The sequence below is a fragment of the Callospermophilus lateralis genome, chromosome 6 (assembly GCF_048772815.1).
Source record: "Callospermophilus lateralis isolate mCalLat2 chromosome 6, mCalLat2.hap1, whole genome shotgun sequence".
Taxonomy (NCBI): domain Eukaryota; kingdom Metazoa; phylum Chordata; class Mammalia; order Rodentia; family Sciuridae; genus Callospermophilus; species Callospermophilus lateralis.
The window spans coordinates 73,277,557-73,295,771 of record NC_135310.1 but is presented as its reverse complement, the minus strand read 5'-3'; the positions used below and the strand labels follow the sequence as shown (position 1 = coordinate 73,295,771).

Below are 18,215 nucleotides of genomic sequence, written 5' to 3'. Positions count from 1 at the left end.
ACGGCTGCAAAATGGTTCTTCCCCTGTCCTCCGCAGGCAACCAGGAGAGATGTGGCTTCTTTCCCACACAAAGATATTGTGCAGCACCCCTTTCAATTTAGTCGGACAGTAGGTTTGATATCTAAATTCTCTGCACCAAGACATGCCTCAGGCCTCCCAAAAATGCAGGTTCCTTTAATTCCTTTATCTTCCACTTTGCTCTCAGATCACTCTGGCTGGTGCCTCTAGCCATGCAACGGCACTGGGGATTTCTTCCTTATTTTATTATATCTAATCTCCCTAGTCCCAGATTTGCTTTGAATGTCCAGTATTAAATTCCAGTAAAGAGCTCCCTGCTTTTCTGTTCACCCACCTTGCTGAGAAGCTGCCCATTTGCTTTCTTGGTTTTATACCATGGAGCAGCCAGGAAAGTGGCATTCTCTATTCTGCCATCTTGACACCCACAGGATTGGTTTTTATGATTAAAATTTGCTTTTTCTTCTTATTTTTAATGTTTTAGTTATAGATGGACAGAATACCTTTATTTAATTTATATGTGGTGCTGAGGATCAAACCCAGTGCCTCACACGTTAGGCAAATGCTCTACCACTGAGCTACAATCCCAGCCCTCAAGAGTTGCCTATTCTTGAATTTTATATAAACTGAATCATTTATTATTACTCCTTGCTATCTGGCTTATTTGCTCTGTATAATGATTTTCACAATCCATATAGTGGTATGAATCAATAACTTATTCCATCTCATTAGTACTATTTACCCTATATGAATACACCACAATCTATTCATTCACTTGTACATGGATATTTTCATTTTCCCAGCTATCATCATTGAAGTTACGGACTTTTGTGTACAAGAGATTTTGGGACACATTTTCATGCTTTCTCATTAACTAAAGTGGGACTGTTGGGTTATATAGTAACTGTATGCTCAACTAAAAGTAAAAATTTTATACATGCTAAGCACACACTCCATCCAGCTATACCCACAACCCTAAAACTGTACTTTAAAATTTAAAACAATTTCAAAGAAATATTGTAGTGTTTAACTTTAAAAGAAACTTCTCCAAACTTTGTTTATCATCTTAGCGGTCCACCAGCAAGCAATGTCTAAGACTTGTAGTTGCTACATTCTTAGTCTTAATTTTAGCCATTCTAGTGGCAGTGGAGCAAGATGTCTCCTGTGCTTTTATTTGCATTTACCTCATGACAGGATTCTGAAATTTTTTTCGGGCATTAAAAAGCCACTCAAATATTTACTTTTATGATACTGCTGATAAAGTCTCTAACTTTCTTCTTTTGTGTGTGTGTGTGTGTGTGTGTGTGTGTGTGTGTGTGTGATGGGGGTTGAACCCAGGGCCTGGTGCTATTACTGGGCTATACCATGATTACTTTCACCTACTGTTAAACTGTACTATTTATTTTATTATTCCATTGTAATGTATAAGTTCTTCTTCTTTTTAATGTGTAAGTTCTTAACATCTTAGTCCTGTTAGAAATGTTTGTGTTATTCTGTCCTTGATTGTGGCTTGACTTCATTTTCATGTTTTGTAAAGCAGGTGTTTTACATTTTGATGAATTCAACATTAAGACTTTATGTTATGATGTTTTTAGTGTCCACTCAAAAAAATCATTGTCTCCCCAAATCTTTTGTCTTTTCTTGCTTACAAAATTTTTTTCAGTTGGGCGTACTGATACATAAGAAGCCACTTGAGAAGCTGATGCAGATCACAAGTTCAAGGCTTGCCTGGGCAACTTCACAAGACCTATCCCAAAATAAGAGACTGGGGTGGGGGAGAAATTACGTACTTAGCAGTTTTAGTTTTGACTTTTATGTATACATTTATGATGTACTATTAACTGGTGGGCTTGACATAAAGTGGAGTCAAGGTTCATTTTCTTCCCCAGTGTTATTATCCTCTCCAGCAAAAATTATCTAAAAATCTATCTAGGCTGAATGAAGTGTCCCATAACTGTAATCCCAGCTACTCAGCTAAGGCAGGAGGATCTCAAGTAGAGGCCAGTCTTAGCAACTTAGTAAGACCCTGTCTCAAAAAGAGAGCTGGCGATGCAGTTAAGTGGTAGAGTATGCCTGGATTCAATCCCCAGTACTGCAACAAAAAAAACCCGATTGTCTGTCTATTCCCTGTTTATTTATTTGACAGCCTTATTAAAAACCAATTGACTTTATTATGTGTGAATCGATTTCTGAATTTTCTAATCTTTATACACATCATTATACCAACACCATAGTCTTGGTAACTGCAGCTTTATAGGTTTTGAAATAAGTCAGTTAAATCCTCCAACTTTCTCTCTTCCAAAATTGTTTTAGCTATTCTACTTAAATTGTGTCTCATTTTAAACTTTGAAATTATTTTATCTATTTCTGTACTCACATACATACACACACACACACACACACACACACACACACAGCTGAGATTTTAAATGGGTTTGTGTTGAATCTATAGATTAATTTGGGAAAAATCTTATCCTAACCTGTTTCATCCCATCATCTCAGATCTGGAACACCTATAGTGTACAATATATAAAAATGCAAAATAATTGTAATTACAGAAAATTAATGTAAAAATATATAAGTTCTAGATTTCAGCCTATTTTAACACACCTATGTCCATTTTATTGAAATATTCACAGAATTAAAAACTTCGGACTCATGAGCTAACAATATCAAGTCTTCCAATTAATAGCATGTTTCCATTTATTTAGGTCTTATTTGTCTTACCAATCTCTTATAATTTCCAACGTACAGACCTTGTACTACTGTTCTTGTTTTGGACACAGGGTCTTACTAGATTGCCCAGGATAGTCTGACTTACAATCCTTCTGCCTCAGCCTCCTGAGTAATGGGGATTATAGGCATGCACCACCACACCCAGATCCTTATCTGTTTTTTCAACAAATTAATTTCTAGTTTTACTTAATTGCTCTATAATACCTACATTTTCTATTTCATTAATTTTCATTATCATCTTAATAATTCTCTTCCTCTATTCACCTTGGGTTTAATTTGCTCTTCTTTTCTAATTTCCTAATTAGAATACTTATTTTTAAATCATGATTTTTCTTTCCTAAGAATTAGTACTATGAAATACCCTCTAATAGTGCTTCAACTGCATTTCACAAATTGGGATACACTGTTTTCAATACAATTCAGTTAAATTCCTCATTTTTTGGTAATGATTTATTTTTTAATCATCAGTTTTTACAAGTTTTTACTTAATTCTATTATTGAGAGATTTTCCTCAGTATCTTCTTGGGATTTTCTCCAGTGTGGTTACAGAATATATCTTGTATGTTTCAATTCTCTTAAATTTGAGAGTTGTCTAATGGTCAGTTGTTATAGTTTAGATATGAGGCATCCCCCACCCAACAATGTCTCATGTATGAGACAATGCAAGAGCACAGGTGAAATGATTAGGTTGTGAGAGCTATAATCTAACCAGTGGATTAATCCACTACTGTGGATTATTTGGGTGGTAACTATATAGGCAGGTAGGTGTGGCTAAACAAAGTAGTTCTCTGGTGAAACACATTTGGGGTTTATATTTTGTCCTTGGTGGGCAGAGCTCTCTCCACTTCCTGGTTGTTATGTTCTGAGCTGCTTTCCTCTGCCACAAGCTTCCACCACAAAGTTCTACCTCATCTTGGGCCCAGAGCTTACAGTCCGCTGACCATAGACTGAGCCTCTGAAATCTTAAGCCAAAATAAACTTTTCCTCAAGCGACTCTCGTCAGGTATTTTGGTCACAGTGACAAAAAACTAACTAAAACACCAGTAAAGGATCTTTTTGATAACTATTGCAGGTGTACAAAATATATATTCTGCAGTCACTGGGTATAACATCCTACAAATGTCAATTAGGTCAAATTCATTGATGTTTTTCAGGTCTTCAACATACTTACTGATGTTCTGTATTTGTTTCATTTATTACTAGAAGAAAAACGATGTTGACATCTCCGGTTATAATTTGAAATTGTCTTTTCTGTCACACTTTGACACTTTGTTTTAAAACTCTGTTATTAGGTACACATGTATTTAGGCTTGTTGACTTTTTGGTAAGCATTACTCTTTTTATTATTATGAAATACCCTTCTTTACCTCCAGTAATATTCTCTTAAATTTTACTGTCTATAATATTAATACAGCACTCCAATTTCTTTTGATTCCATTTGCATGGATCTCCTTTTCCATCTTTCATTAATTTAATACTTATTTCTTAGTTTTAGGTGGACACAATATCTTCATTTTATTTTTATGTGGTGCTAAGAACTGAACCCAATGCCTCACACATACTAGGCAAGCACTCTACCACTGAGCCAAAACCCCAGCCACTTTTTCCATCTTTTTATTTTTGTTTCTAAATTTAAAATGCAACTCATCTAATCAGCATACACTTGGGTCTTGCTTTCTTTAATAAAATCTGACAAACTGTTTAACTAGTGTATAATTAATATGACTGAGTTTTAAAATACCATCTTGATGTTTGTACTAGCTTTACTTTTGCCTATTTCTCTTTCTGCATTCTTTTATATTAGTGTTTTCTGGGAAATGGGCCAAATTTATCTACAAGTGAGTGGTACCAGGGATTGAACCCAAGGGCACTTACCCACTGAGCTTCATCCCCAACATTTATTCATTTATTTTAAGAATGGGATTTCCTAAGTTCCTTAGGGCCTTATTAAGTTGCTGAGGTTGGCACTGAACTTGCAATCCTCCTGCCTCAGCCTCCCAAGCTGTTATCTACATTTTTATATACCAAGTTACTTTTAATTAGATACTCAACATAATAGATATCATATTAGTAGTCTAGATTTTATTCTCTTTTTTTTGTTCTAGTAGGCAATCAATCTATGTTCAGAGTAGCCTGATTCTTCCAACATTTGTTTTAAATTTTGTTAAGTATGGGTCTAGGAAATTCTCTATTTTAACAAGCAATTTAACCCTATTTTTAAGTTAGGGTCCTTTTGGGGTTTCCACTGATTATCCTGATAGTCAACCTAGACTTTCCATTTCAATTGGTAGTAGTTTAGCATCTCCTACAAACCCACATTGCTATTGTTTGCACAGTCTCATGGATTCTCCCTGTACAAACAATTTTATATTCAGCCAAATACTTAACCTGTCCATACTCCTAGAGCTGTTCCTAAATTCCAATGCTCTGCTGAGAATATACTAGCTGTCTCAGCCCCCTGACACTTTGATCTGTCTTTGTGGCTTAGGCACACCACCATTACTGAATTTGAGTTCTTCCTCCTCAAAAAAGGATCCAGTAAGTGTTATAGGCACATATAGAGGATAATTTTAGGGATTACCTTATTTTCCTTTGTCAGAGATTGCGGTTTTCTAAGTTGCCTTTTACTCAATGTTTGAAATAGTTTTCATGTATTTTATCCAGAATTTTCTAGTTGTTTTTTAGCAGTAGAACTAATCCAGTACCAGTTATTCTATTATGGCCAAAAAGAGATATGTATTTGACCACAGGGGCTGACTCCAGTCAACAACACTAGGGGGTAATAATTTAAGAAAGCACAGTGTTGTAGGAGTATCAAACCCTGGGCAAGGTGGAAAATTAGGCTGGACAGGGTTTCTTCTTATTTTTTACACTACTTTTTTTTATTAATTTTTTTAGTTTGAGGCTGGATAATTAATTCCTTGTCCTGGGTGGATGTTCTGTAAATTCTAAGGACATTTAGCAACATCCCTGGCCTCTAAGCACTAGATACCAGAAGATTCCCTGCCCCTACTAGCTCTAATAACCAAAAATGTCTCAAGATTTGCCCCCCTTCCCAAGGGAGGGGGACTGCCCCACCCTGAGAACCAGTAGACTGGCACTTGCTGGACTGGCATTGAAATACATTTCCAGGGTACACTTGTCTAGCATGCAACACCTCCCTTGAATCCCCAGGGTTTGAGTCCCAACATTAAAGGAACAAAGGGAAGACTGTAGGAAAAGGAGTACAATGGCATACCAAGTGGTTTCCCTAGTTTCGTTTTTTTTTAATTTTTGCAGTGCTAGGGTTTGAACCCAGGGCATCATGTATTAAGCAGACCTTCTTCCACTGAGCTAAACCCCCTGCTCAAGTCATATTCCATTTTGGAAAGATCAGTTCTGGAAACAATGGGGAGCTTTATGCAAAGCAGTTACAGATTTGGATTTGTCTTATTAATAATTAAATTAAATTAGCAAAATAAAGAATCCATCTATTTAAAAACTTACGTTATTAAATTACTAGTTGCTAGAGGAAATGGAGAGTGTCAAAGAGTATTATGGAATGACAGGCTAAATACAGAGGTTTTTGTTGTGTTTTTGCAATACTAGGGATTCAACCCAGGGCCTTGCACATGCTAGATTTGCTAGGCAATTGCTCTACCACAAGCTACATTCCCAACTGGATTTTTTTTTTTTTTTTTTTTTTTTTTTTAAAGACAGGGTCTCTCTAAGTGCCCAGGCTGGCCTCAAACTTCTGATCCTCCAGCATCAGTCTCCCAAGTAACTGGGATTACAGGCATGTGTCATCGTACCTGGCAGCTGAAGGTTTCTTTCTGAAATATTGACAATGTTCTAAAACTGATGGTAGTGACAGATGCACAATATCTGTGAATCTTTTAACTGCACACTTTTAAATGGAGATACATATGGAATGTGAATTGCATAACAACAAAACTGCTTTTAAAAATAAGAGCAGTGGGGGATATAGCTCAGCGGTAGAGCATTTGCCTAGCATGAATGAGGTCCTGGATTCAATTCCCAGTTAGTGTAGTTAGGTAAATCAGTCTAATGAGTAAACTGGAAAAAGAAGGTCTTGTTGAGAATGGAGTCCTGGAAAGCAAAGCAGCACTTGGGAAATTGAAATGTTAATGTTCCCAAGGCCCAGAGCCCATCCCAAAGAAATGTTAATGAAATAGCTCCCAGCAAACAAGGAAATGCTAATCAGAAGCTCCCCTGGTCCTTCAGGCCCAAGATTATTCCTCAGGCCCATCTGCCCCTCACCTTTTGGGTCTCCCCACCTACATTATATCACTTCAAGATAACAGAACAAAGGACAGGAATGCTGACAGAAATGCGGGAAAGCTGAATGAAGACCTTAGCTATAAAAGAGGGAAGACCTCCCCACTTCCATGGATTCCACCTCTTGGGTCCCCTTCTTCCTCCCGGGAGGGGAGAATCTTTTCTGCTATCCTTAATAAAGCTTCTACTTTCACTCTAAACTTGCCTCGGTGTGCTTCTCTGGTGTTATACTAAACAGCGGTAACACCAGCACCACAAAATAATAATAATAATTACTAGTCCCAGCTCCTGGGGAGATTGAGACAAGAGGATCACTTGAGTCTAGGAGTTTGAGACAAGCCTGGGTAACAAAGCCAGACTCAGGTCTCAAAAATAATAACAAGAAGGACAGAGGGTATAGCTATTGTAGAACACTTGTTTAACGTGCGTGTTGCCCTGGGTTTGACCCAGTCCTGCCGAAAGAAAAAAGTGTATATGTATGTGTTCATATGTTATTATAGCTCACATTTTTTGATGACTTCTTACATGCCAGGCAGTATAAGTTCCTTACTCAAATTATCTAGTCATCACAACAGCCTTATTTATAGTAGTAATAACAGAAATCACTTTTATAAACAGTACTTAATCCTCACCTCAACCCATAAATTAGACACTATCATCCTTACATCCTCATTTTAGAGATAAGAGAACTGAAGTGGGGGGAGGAAGTTAAGGTGACAAAACTAGTAGCTGATCCTAGAACCCACTTGCTTACCTCTTTCTTTTTTGTGCAATACTAGGGATGGAACCCAGGAATTCATGCATGTAACACAGGTAAGCCCCTGTAACTACTTTGCAGCTACCATATTTATATGTTTAACAAAAAATCGGAGATCTAGTGGAGTTAAGTAATTTGCACGAGGGAATGAAAGCAATTAAGTAAATGAAAATGGATTTAACCTTCAGTCACACTCCAGTTCCAGGACCCATGCATTCTCCTAAGCACTCTAATCTTCATTAACAGACAATGATCAAGGAGGTAGGAATGGTAGTAGTAGTAGGGATGAAATGAATGAACAGATTCAATAACTTGGAAGTATCAGCAAGATGTCTTGACTGTATATGAAGAAAAAGGAATGAAAAAAGTTAAGGAAGGGCTGGAAGTGTAGCTAAGTGGTGAGCACATGAGTGCTTGAGGCCCTAGGTTCAATATCCAACATCCCAAAATAATAGAGTTGAGGAGACCCAGTTCTCTATCAGTGACTGGACAGAAGGTGGAATCACCAGCTGAGATGAAAAACAAAAGAAAGCGGCATATACTAAAAAGTTCTTCAGATCCCACTGAGAATTGACATTTTAAAAGTTTCTGCAGCTTTCCAGTAAAAATATTTGCTTCCAAAAAAAAAATAGAAATTAGGGGCTGGGGATGTGGCTCAAGAGGTAGCGCGCTCGCCTGGCATGCGTGCGGCCCGGGTTCGATCCTCAGCACCACATACAAGGATGTTGTGTCCTCCGAGAACTGAAAAATAAATATTGAAATTCATTCTCTCTCTCTCTCAAAAAAAAAAAAAAAAAAAAAAAAAAGCCTCTTCTAAAAAAAAAAAAATAGAAATTAGGATGGACAATAAAATCAACTCTTCTCGAAGTGAAATGCATCAAATTATTACCCAGAATGGAAAAGAACAAACCTGAAAGATATTTCTGAGACTTTTTTAGTTGGGAAGCATTACTATACAATACTCAGAATCTACTCGAGTGATTCTTATATTTCAGTGTATCAGATTCCCTAAAACTTATCTAATAAAGGCTACAAACCATTTTTTAATTTTCACCACCCCCAACACACTGATATTAATTTTTTTTCTTCAGTGCCAGGAACTGAACCCAGGGCCTCCTGCATGCTAAGCCTATGTTCTTTAACTGAACTACACCTCCAGACTACATCCAATTACTGTGGTAGGGAGTCAGAAATCCCTTGAAATTGGTCAAAGAACCCTAGACTTAGAACCTGTCCTCTAAATTCTAAGCTCACTTACAGAAAGATAGCTCTAGTGACAACACAAAATTCAGGAATCTTTCACAAGCTCAGTTCATCGAAATTGATTATCTCCTTCATTAGTAAAACCCACCAAAAACCTGTTTCGTCTCTAGACCATCAAATAGCATTAGATCCTCTTCATTGCAACTTTGCTAAGGGCCTGGGGGCTAGGAACCTAGGTAGCAGATTCAACTCCCTTTTGCTTCTCAGGTGCAATTTGTTATCATCATACAAATATGCCCCTTAGTTGGGGGTGTAGTTCGGTGTTAGTGTGTGTGCCGAGCAAGCATGAAGCCTTTGGTTCAATCCCCAGCACCTTCCACACCTCCATCCCCAAAAAGGGGGTGGGGAGAAGTACCTCTCCTATGAGTTCACCGTCCTTCTAAACCGCTTAGGTCCCTTAATCCCTCACCCAAAATAAAGCTGTTGCTTCCTTAGGCACAGCAGAAACGCCATTGATACTCATTTGTGAGTCATAGAGAAGAGACTAGGAAAAAATACACATACATGCGCTCAGCCAAGCTAACACCCGAAGCTGGACTACGCACACTAAGGTAATATACGCGTCGAAAGAGCAAAGACGTTATCTCAACTTCAAAACTCAACCACATACCTTTCAGAACGGCACCCCTGCCACACTGCCTGAGCATTGCAGAGGGGTCGACGTGCTGGAGAGGGGAAAGGGAAGGTTCCCCCAGGAAGGCTCCTTCCAGTCGCCTCAAACACGTGCGGACGCCTCTGCCACCGTCCAGCCACCGTCCAGCCACCGCCAGCAGCCAGAGTAACAAGATGCCGCAGCGCACCCAGGGGCAACCAGGGTCTGCCCCACGCTTTCCCTGTCCCTCTTTTCCTTACCTGCTTGGCCAAGAATCTGCCCAGCTCACTGCGGCTCTTCTCGTTCTTGGCAGCGATTAACCGCAGTGGTGTAGCCGCCACCTCCAGTAAGAGGTGCTCCATGATCCTAGGCCCTCTGTGCCGGAGGACCCCAGCGCTCACTGCTTCGTGCTCAGAGATTCCGAGCTGACAAGGTTCCAGCGCCCGAACCTCCACCCACTACTCCCCTAGGGATAGTGGCCGCCGCGGCTCCGCGGAGATCTGGCGAACAGCAAAGCACACGTGGGGGAGCACGCCGCGCTGCGCGTCATCAGCCAGCGACGCGGATGGTGGGCACTACCGGCCGGCCTCGCCCCACAGGCGGAGGAACCGCCTACGTCACTATCGCGCCAGTTCCGGGAGGGGAATGGAAGCCGAAGTGACTTTTGAGGGATTAATTCCTGAGTGATGGGTGCTCTCAGACACAGTGCGTGACAGGACCGACAGAAGACTCCGCCAAACCAAGAAATAAGGGAGCTTTAGGGGCGTGTGCTCTCAGCGATGCCTCCCTCCGCCTCAACACAGAAAAAGATAAAATGTGAAACAGAAGTGGATTTCCCTTCTAAGCCTCTAAGATACTACCGGAATCAGCATATATTGATAAACACAGCCCTTAAAGTGTACATATAAATATTGACAATAATTTCAATTTGATAATATTTAAAAGTATGATATATACATTGAAAAATATTCTTAAGGACCGGGCCTGCCTGTAATCCCAGCTGCTCGGAAGGCTGAGGCAGGAAGACCACAAGTCCGAGACCATAATATTTTATGACAGATTCTCAGCAACTGAGAATCTGTCATAAAATATTCCAGATAATATGAAAAAGATGGACAAAATCTGAGCGGGTGGCACACGCCTAATCCCAGTGATTCCGCAGGTTGAGGCAGGACGATCCAAAGTTCAAGGCCAGCAACTTGGTAAGACCCTGTCTCTAAGAAATAAAAAGGGGGACTGGGGTTGTAGCTCAGTGATAGAGCACTTGCCTTTCACGTGCAATGCATGGGTTCCATCCTCAGCACCACATAAAAATCAGTTAATAAAATAAAGGTATTATATCCATCTACAACTAAAACAAAAAAAATATTTTTTAAAAAAAAGAAGACATAAAATGGGTTGGGGAATGTAGATCAGTGGTAAAGCACCTTTGGGTTCAATCTCCCATATCCCAAATAAATAAGTAAAAATAGCTGTGTGCGGTGGCATATGCCTGTATTCCAGAAGCTGGGGACACCGAGGCAAGAGGATTCCAAGTTCAAAGCCAACCTCAGCAATTTAGCCAATCCCTATCTCAAAAGGGCTGGGGTGTGGCTCAGTGGTTAAACGCCCAATACCCAAAATTAAAAATAGAAAGATTGACAATATTAGCATATCACTTTTGCCATCACCAGTTAATTAACTGATACAGGCAATAGGTATCAGTGGCTGCTAATAGCTCAAAAGGAACAAAACCCCAGAATTTAGATGGTTCTCCAAGAAGAACATAATACAACCTATGATATAGCCAAAAGGATCAAATCTCTGGATTCAGCTGCCAATTTGCAGAAAATAAAGAGGACATAAGAATATGTTAAACAGCATCATGAATATGTAATCGGAAAAATTGACTGTTGGAAATGCTACAGGTCAAAAGCTCGGGTTCTTCAAGAGATAAATAAAAAGGAAAAGGAAAGCATGTGAGTGAAAACTCTGTATGATAAGAAACAGCAATGGACTGAATGTGCCTCCCACCAGATATCATATGTTGATATTTAGAGGTGGAATCTTTTAGTCTTTTAGAGGCAATTAGGTTTAAATGAAGTCATGAGAGTTAGTAGTCTTATAAGAGGAAGAGACAAGAGTCTTTTCTCCAGGCCACCAGAACATAAATAAAATTGAGTAAGTCCAGTGTGATAGTCCATGCCTATAATCACATATACTTTAAGTTATAAGGCTAGTCTGGGCAACTTAGGAAGAAACTTCCTTAAAATAAAAAAACAAAATATAACAGGGCTGGGGACCTAACTCAGAGTACAGTGCTTGCCTACTATGTGGGGGGCCCTGGGTTCAATTCCCAGGGTATATAAACACACACACGAAGATATGAAGGAATAATTATGGGGAAATCTTAACAGTGGTTATTTCTGAAAAAGCAGAATGGAGAATTTTAAAAACACATAGAAGCCAGATCTTGTGGTGTGCACTTGTAGTCCTAGCTACAAGTGAGGCAGGATTGTAAATTAAATTAAAGGCAGCTTTGGCAACAGAGTGAGAATCTGTCTCAAATACAAAACTACTGAAAGAAGAAAAAAAAAAAAAAACAACAGACATAAAGTGTGTGTGTGTGTATACATTCCGCAGTGATAGGGATCAATTCCACAACCTCATGCATAATAGGCATGCTAGCTAGGCAAGTGGTCCACCACCGATCTACACCCCCAGCCCAAAATATATTAAATTTAAATCAATAACAATATTATCTTAGTGTGTTCAGTCACTAAGTCTATGGTATTGATACCATAGACTGGGTGGATTATGAACAACAAAAATTTATTTCTTTCATCTCTAGAGACTGGGAAGTCCAATATCAGAGCAAATTTGCTGTCTGGCAAGGGCCCACTTCCTGGCTTATAAATGGCATGGAAATGCAGAAAAGAGGAAGGAGCTCTTTGAAGTCTTTTATAAGGGCACTAATCATTCATGATGGTTTTGTGAGAAATAGTAAGCCTGGTGGTCCATTTTCAGAACATAGTATTTAACCTTAGTTGGAATGTAAGATCCAATCCTAGCCATTTGAGCTTCCCAACCTATATCCAATTGTGGCTATTTTAACTATAGCCCTTCCCTTCACCCTCCCCAATTTTAGAGTTAGCCAATTGTATAGATGGCAACCCCAAGCTCTTCCTATCAGAGCAAAGGGCAGTCTCGCATTCGGGATAAAAAGAGGCAGTCTGCCCACCCAAGTGTGTTTGCTTGCTAGACTTAGTTCAGTAGCACACCCTTCTGCAGAAGTAAATGTTGCCTTGCTGAGGCACCTTGGTATTTTTAACAGTTGCACCCTCTTGACCGAATCACTTATGAAAGGCCTCATCTTTTAATATCCATGTCGTAGGTTAGCATTTCAACAAATGAATTTTGGCACCAAGTTTTAATAAGGATGTGCAGAGCAATGAGTAATCTCATGCAAAACTGGTGACCATGTAAACCGATAAAACCACTTTAGAAAATGTGTAGCACTATCTACTAAAGCTGAATACATGCACACCTTATGCATACCCAATTACTCTTTAAGGTATAATACCAAGTCTATAAATATTTGTACCAAAACATGTGTTAAAGAATGTAAATAATAACAACAAAAATCCAATTTAAAAAACAGGAAAACAACTTAGACATTTTCCCAAAGATACACAGGTGGCAATAAGTACATGAAAAGGGCCAGGTGTGGTAGCAGACGCCTGTAATCCCAGTGGCTTGGGAGGCTGAGACAGGAGGATGGAGAGTTCAAAGCCAGCCTCAGCAATAGCAAGGCACTAAGCAACTCAGTGAGACCTTGTCTCTAAATAAAATACAAAATAGAGCTGGAGATATGGCTCTGTGGTTGAGTGCCCCTGAGTTCAATCCCTGATACCCCCCCCAAAAAAAAGTACATAAAAAGATGTTCAATATCACTATGTGGAAATGCAAATCAAAATCATAATCATACTTCACACCCATTAGGATGGTTATTATTATTTGAAAGAAGGGAGGGAGGGAAACAAGTGTTAGTAAAGATTTGTGGTAATGGAACCCTTATGCATTATGGGTGGGAAGACAAAATGGGGAAGCCATGTGGACTACTATAAAAAATAATTTAAAAATTAAACAGTGGGGTTGGGATTGTGGCTCAGCGGTAGAGTGCTCGCCTAGCACATGCAAGGCCCTGGGTTCGATCCTCAGCACCACATAAAAATAAAATAAAAATATAAAAAAATTAAATAGTGGGGTATGATTGCGCATGCCTCTAATCCCAGCAGCTCGGGAGGCTGAGACTGGAGGTCTGGAGTTCAAAGCCAGCCTCAGCAATGACAAGGTGCTAAACTACTCAGTGAAACCCTGTGTCTAAATAAAATACAAAATAGGTCTGGGATATGGCTCTGTGGTTGAGTACCCCTGAGCTCAATCCCCAGAACCTAAAAATAAGACACTGTTTGGGACCCACTCTGCTCTCAGTGAGTAAATTCAGAGAACTCTTCAGAACTAGATGAACTCATAATTATTTAAGAAGTGCAGAGTATTGAGGAGTGAAAATGGAACCCCTAAACAAACTAGATGGAAATAATAAAACATAGCTGTTTTAAATCAGTGGTGGATAAAAGATTTAAAATAGCAGCTTTTACCAACACACCGAAACTATTCTCATCACTACTCCTTGAAGAAAATACCCATTAAATTTCTAATTATTGCAGATAAAAATAATATGAATCTTTTTCAAAATAACCTGATACTTAGAAAAGGCTCTAGTATTCAGAATTCATAATATTATCCGTGGTAAAAACTAGATATATAGAAATTATGTAATGAGAGCTGAAGTTGTGGCTAAATGATAGAGCACTCTCCTAGCACAAGGGAGGCACTGGGTTTGATCCTCAGCACCACATAAAAATAAACAAATAAATAAAGGTATTATGTCTGTTTACAACTTGAAAAATATTTTTTTAATTATGTAATGTAAGGACAACACTATAACCTTAATTCTTATATAGTATTATTAACTCACATTCACGCCTGCATTTGAGTCAAAATACTTACTGATTTTTTTCATTGGCAATAATTATTGAGTGCAAAAACGTTTCCTAGTTGTACAATCAAATGAAAAATTATACTATCTTAATTTTGCAATAGATTGTAATTGCTGGTGTCATTTTTATACAACAAAGCAAAAGCTTAATGGCAAAACAAGAAACAAAATAGCCAAAATTCTTCATTTAACAAAAAGGAAATTCTGACACATGCCACAACACAGATGAAATTTGAAGATATAGTGCTAAGTGAAATAAGCCAGACACAAAAGGATACATGCATGATTCCACTTATATCAGATACCTAGTACAGTCATATTCACAGACATTAAAAAAAAATAGAACAGTGATTACCAGTAGCTGGAGCAAAGGGAATGGAAAATTACTATTTAATAGTTTCCATTTAGGCACATGAAAAAGATATGAAAATGGACATTGGTGCTGATCACACAATATGAATGTACTTATATTTAATGCTACTAAACTGTACTTATTAAATGATTGAAATACAGAATTTTATATTTGTGTGTGTGTGTGTGTGCATGTGTGTGTGTTTTACTAGGAATTAAAACAAAGGCCTGGGGTTCAGGATGTGGCTCAAGTGGTAGTGCGCTCACCTAGCATGCATGAGGCCCTGGGTTCAATCCTCAGCACCACATAAAAATAAAAAATTGTGTCTATCTAAAACAAAAAATAAATATTTAAAAAATAAAAATAAATAAAACCAAGGCCTCACCCATGTTAAGGAAGCACTCTACCACTGAGCTCCATCTCTAGCCTTTTTTGTTCTTATTTCAGACAGGGTCTCACTAAGTTGTCAAGGCTGGTCTGGAACTTGGAATCCTCCTGCCACAGCCTCCTAAGTAGCCAGGATCGTAAGCATGCCCCACCACACCCAGCCATAATTTTTTTTCCCCAAACTGCATACAGCACTATTTCTAACAACCCCAAACTGTAACATAATCATCTGTGACAGTAGAATATATTAATTGTTATATATTCATCCAATTGAACTATATAGCAATGAGAATGTTCTATTGCTACACTAAACACAGGAATGAATCTTATATACTGCTTAACAAAATAGTGAAATAATTCGAGTATGAATATTATTATGAATCTATTTGAAAAATTCAAAAATAAGCAAAACAAAACCATAGTAGTAATATCTATAGGCAGAAGAAAGGGTTATAACTAGAAACAGGGAATGGGGAGGGATTTTGGAGCATGGTAATATTCAAGTTTTTTACCTAGATGGGGGTTATAGAAGTGTTCACTTTGTAAAAATTCACCAAGAAATTCACATTTCTTTTATGTACTTTTGCATGTGTCATAATTCAATTTAAGAGATTTTTTTTTTTTTTTTCTTAACCAGGGATTGAACTCAGGGGTACTTAACCACTGAGCCACTGCTGCAGTCTGGCTGGGCACAATTCATGAGCCACTTATCAAGCAGAAACAAACTTTATTTTTAGAACACACACACCGCACCACACGAGCTCTTCAGGAATTCCCTCAGAGCCCAACTGCCACCACTGGCTTCCCAGGAGCCTCTCAACCCCCAACTCCTCCTGCTCTTGAGGCCGATTGGCTGGGTCGTGTGGGCAGAGCCAAGAGAGTCCCCCAGTGAGTAGCTCCGTGGTCTGAAAGGGCAGGGAAACAGCCCAACGAGCATCACCACAGAGGAGCCAATCAGCTGGCAGCTGGAAGTTTGCTGGGGCCCCTTCGGCTGTGGCTCTCAACATCTCCCTCTCTCTGTTTAAACAACAAGCATGTGGCTTAGGGACCATGCCTGCCTTAGGTTGTCCAATACTACATATGGTTCTTACCTGTCATCTGATGAGCTGACCTCAAGGCGTCAGCCTCCTGTCTTAGGTTGGTACCATTGCAATTGGATCTTACCCGTCATTGACTACCGGTCCAGCATACAGCCACACCTGTGGATAGGCCTTTGGGGGGGGGGGGGCCCAGGGTGAGGTTCTTTGCCTCACCTCTATTGGCCCCCAAATTTTAGCTGAATGACCATCACAAGTAGAAGGGAGGAGGATACACTAAGCAAATTGACGGCTCCTTTTGGAAAAATTGTACCACCGATGACACCATCAGCATAAATACCCCAACACTACCACAAGTCGCTGCACCAACAAATAGTTCACAATGCATACAAGTGATACACAGTCCAGAGTAGCAAGACACACACCTCAGTGTTTTTTGTTTGTTTTCGTACCAGGGATTGAACCCAATGGTGCTTACCACTGAGTTGCATCCCCAGCCCTTTTTTTATATTTTGAGATAGGATTGCTTAGAGCCTCAATCAGTTACTGAGACCAGCTTTGAACTTGAGATCCTCATGCCTCAGTCTCTCAAGTTGCTGGGATTACAGGCACATGCCACCGTGCCCTGCTAGAGTACATGTTCTTGATTTTTATTTATTATTATTATTTTTGGTACTGGGGTTTGAATTCCCAGGGTGCTTTACCACTAAGCCACATCCCCAGTCCTTTTAACTTTTTATTTTAAGGCAGGATCTCACTAAGTTGCTTAGCATCTCACTAAATTACTGAGACTGGTCTTGATCTTGTAAGCCTCCTGCATTAGTCTCCTGAGCCTCTGGGATTACAGGCATGCACCACTACTCCCAGCTCTTAATTTTAAATGTGTGTCATTTTTTTCTTATTTTTATGTTACATTGGTAAACCTTTTTTTATGTTTATTACCTTTGACTTAGATTCTGCAGGTCTTATAAAATCCAATTTGTATTCTTTTGAACCAGTAGCTTCCCTTAGTCATCACTCTGTTTATGAACTCTGTGTGTGTGTGTGTGTGTGTGTGTGTGTTTTGCTGGGGATTGAACCCAGGGCCTGTGTATATAAGGCAACTGAGCTATATCCCCAGCCCCTTATGAACTCTTTTAAGGGATGATAAAGATGATAGTATGCACTGGAGAAAGACTGATGACCAGCACTCTAATTTATGATGGACTTCCAAAGACAGGAAAAAGGACAAGCTTAATTGTTAGTGGCTAGACACCAATAATTAATTATATCACTTTATTATCTACTGAGCAATGCTTTAGGCTAGGACTTCCCCTTAGGACATTCTGGGATAAATGACAATAGGAAAATATACAGCCTAGAGTTTAGAGCCTAGATTGTAATTCACCAGTCCTGATACTGGAGGGGGAGGGCAAAGAAGTAATTGTTCAAACTAGTCAATCCTTATACCAGTTTTCTCCAAATTTTCGCCCTTTTTGTGCTCTTAATTTTATCTGTGAGGATACCTGTAGCGAGCTATGGTTCACTGTACCATTATGTGCTGTGAGAAAACAGGCCAAAGCACAGGTTGCCCCTTAATGAACTACTCATACCCATTCAGCCAGCTACACTCCCACCACAGAAGACTTCAAAATAGCTCCCCATGTCCCCTGGGAGTTTTATCTCTTTTTGTTTTAATTATTATCTAAACAATTTAAAGAACATTGTAATCAAAATATACCAGAACTTTACATGGTTTTATTATACATTACTGTTAT

General features: G+C 39.1%; 1 protein-coding gene across 1 annotated transcript in view; it reads right to left on the bottom strand.

Moving 5' to 3' along the window:
- Mdn1 (midasin AAA ATPase 1) overlaps nucleotides 1-10,093 on the bottom strand; it is a 152,823-nt gene extending 142,730 nt beyond the window's left edge. The window contains exon 1 of the mRNA XM_076858429.2: nucleotides 9,902-10,093. Within this exon, the coding sequence (XP_076714544.2) occupies nucleotides 9,902-10,003 (102 nt within the window). The 5' untranslated portion in view covers nucleotides 10,004-10,093. The remainder of the gene's footprint in view (nucleotides 1-9,901) is intronic.
- Nucleotides 10,094-18,215: the final 8,122 nt, after the last annotated feature.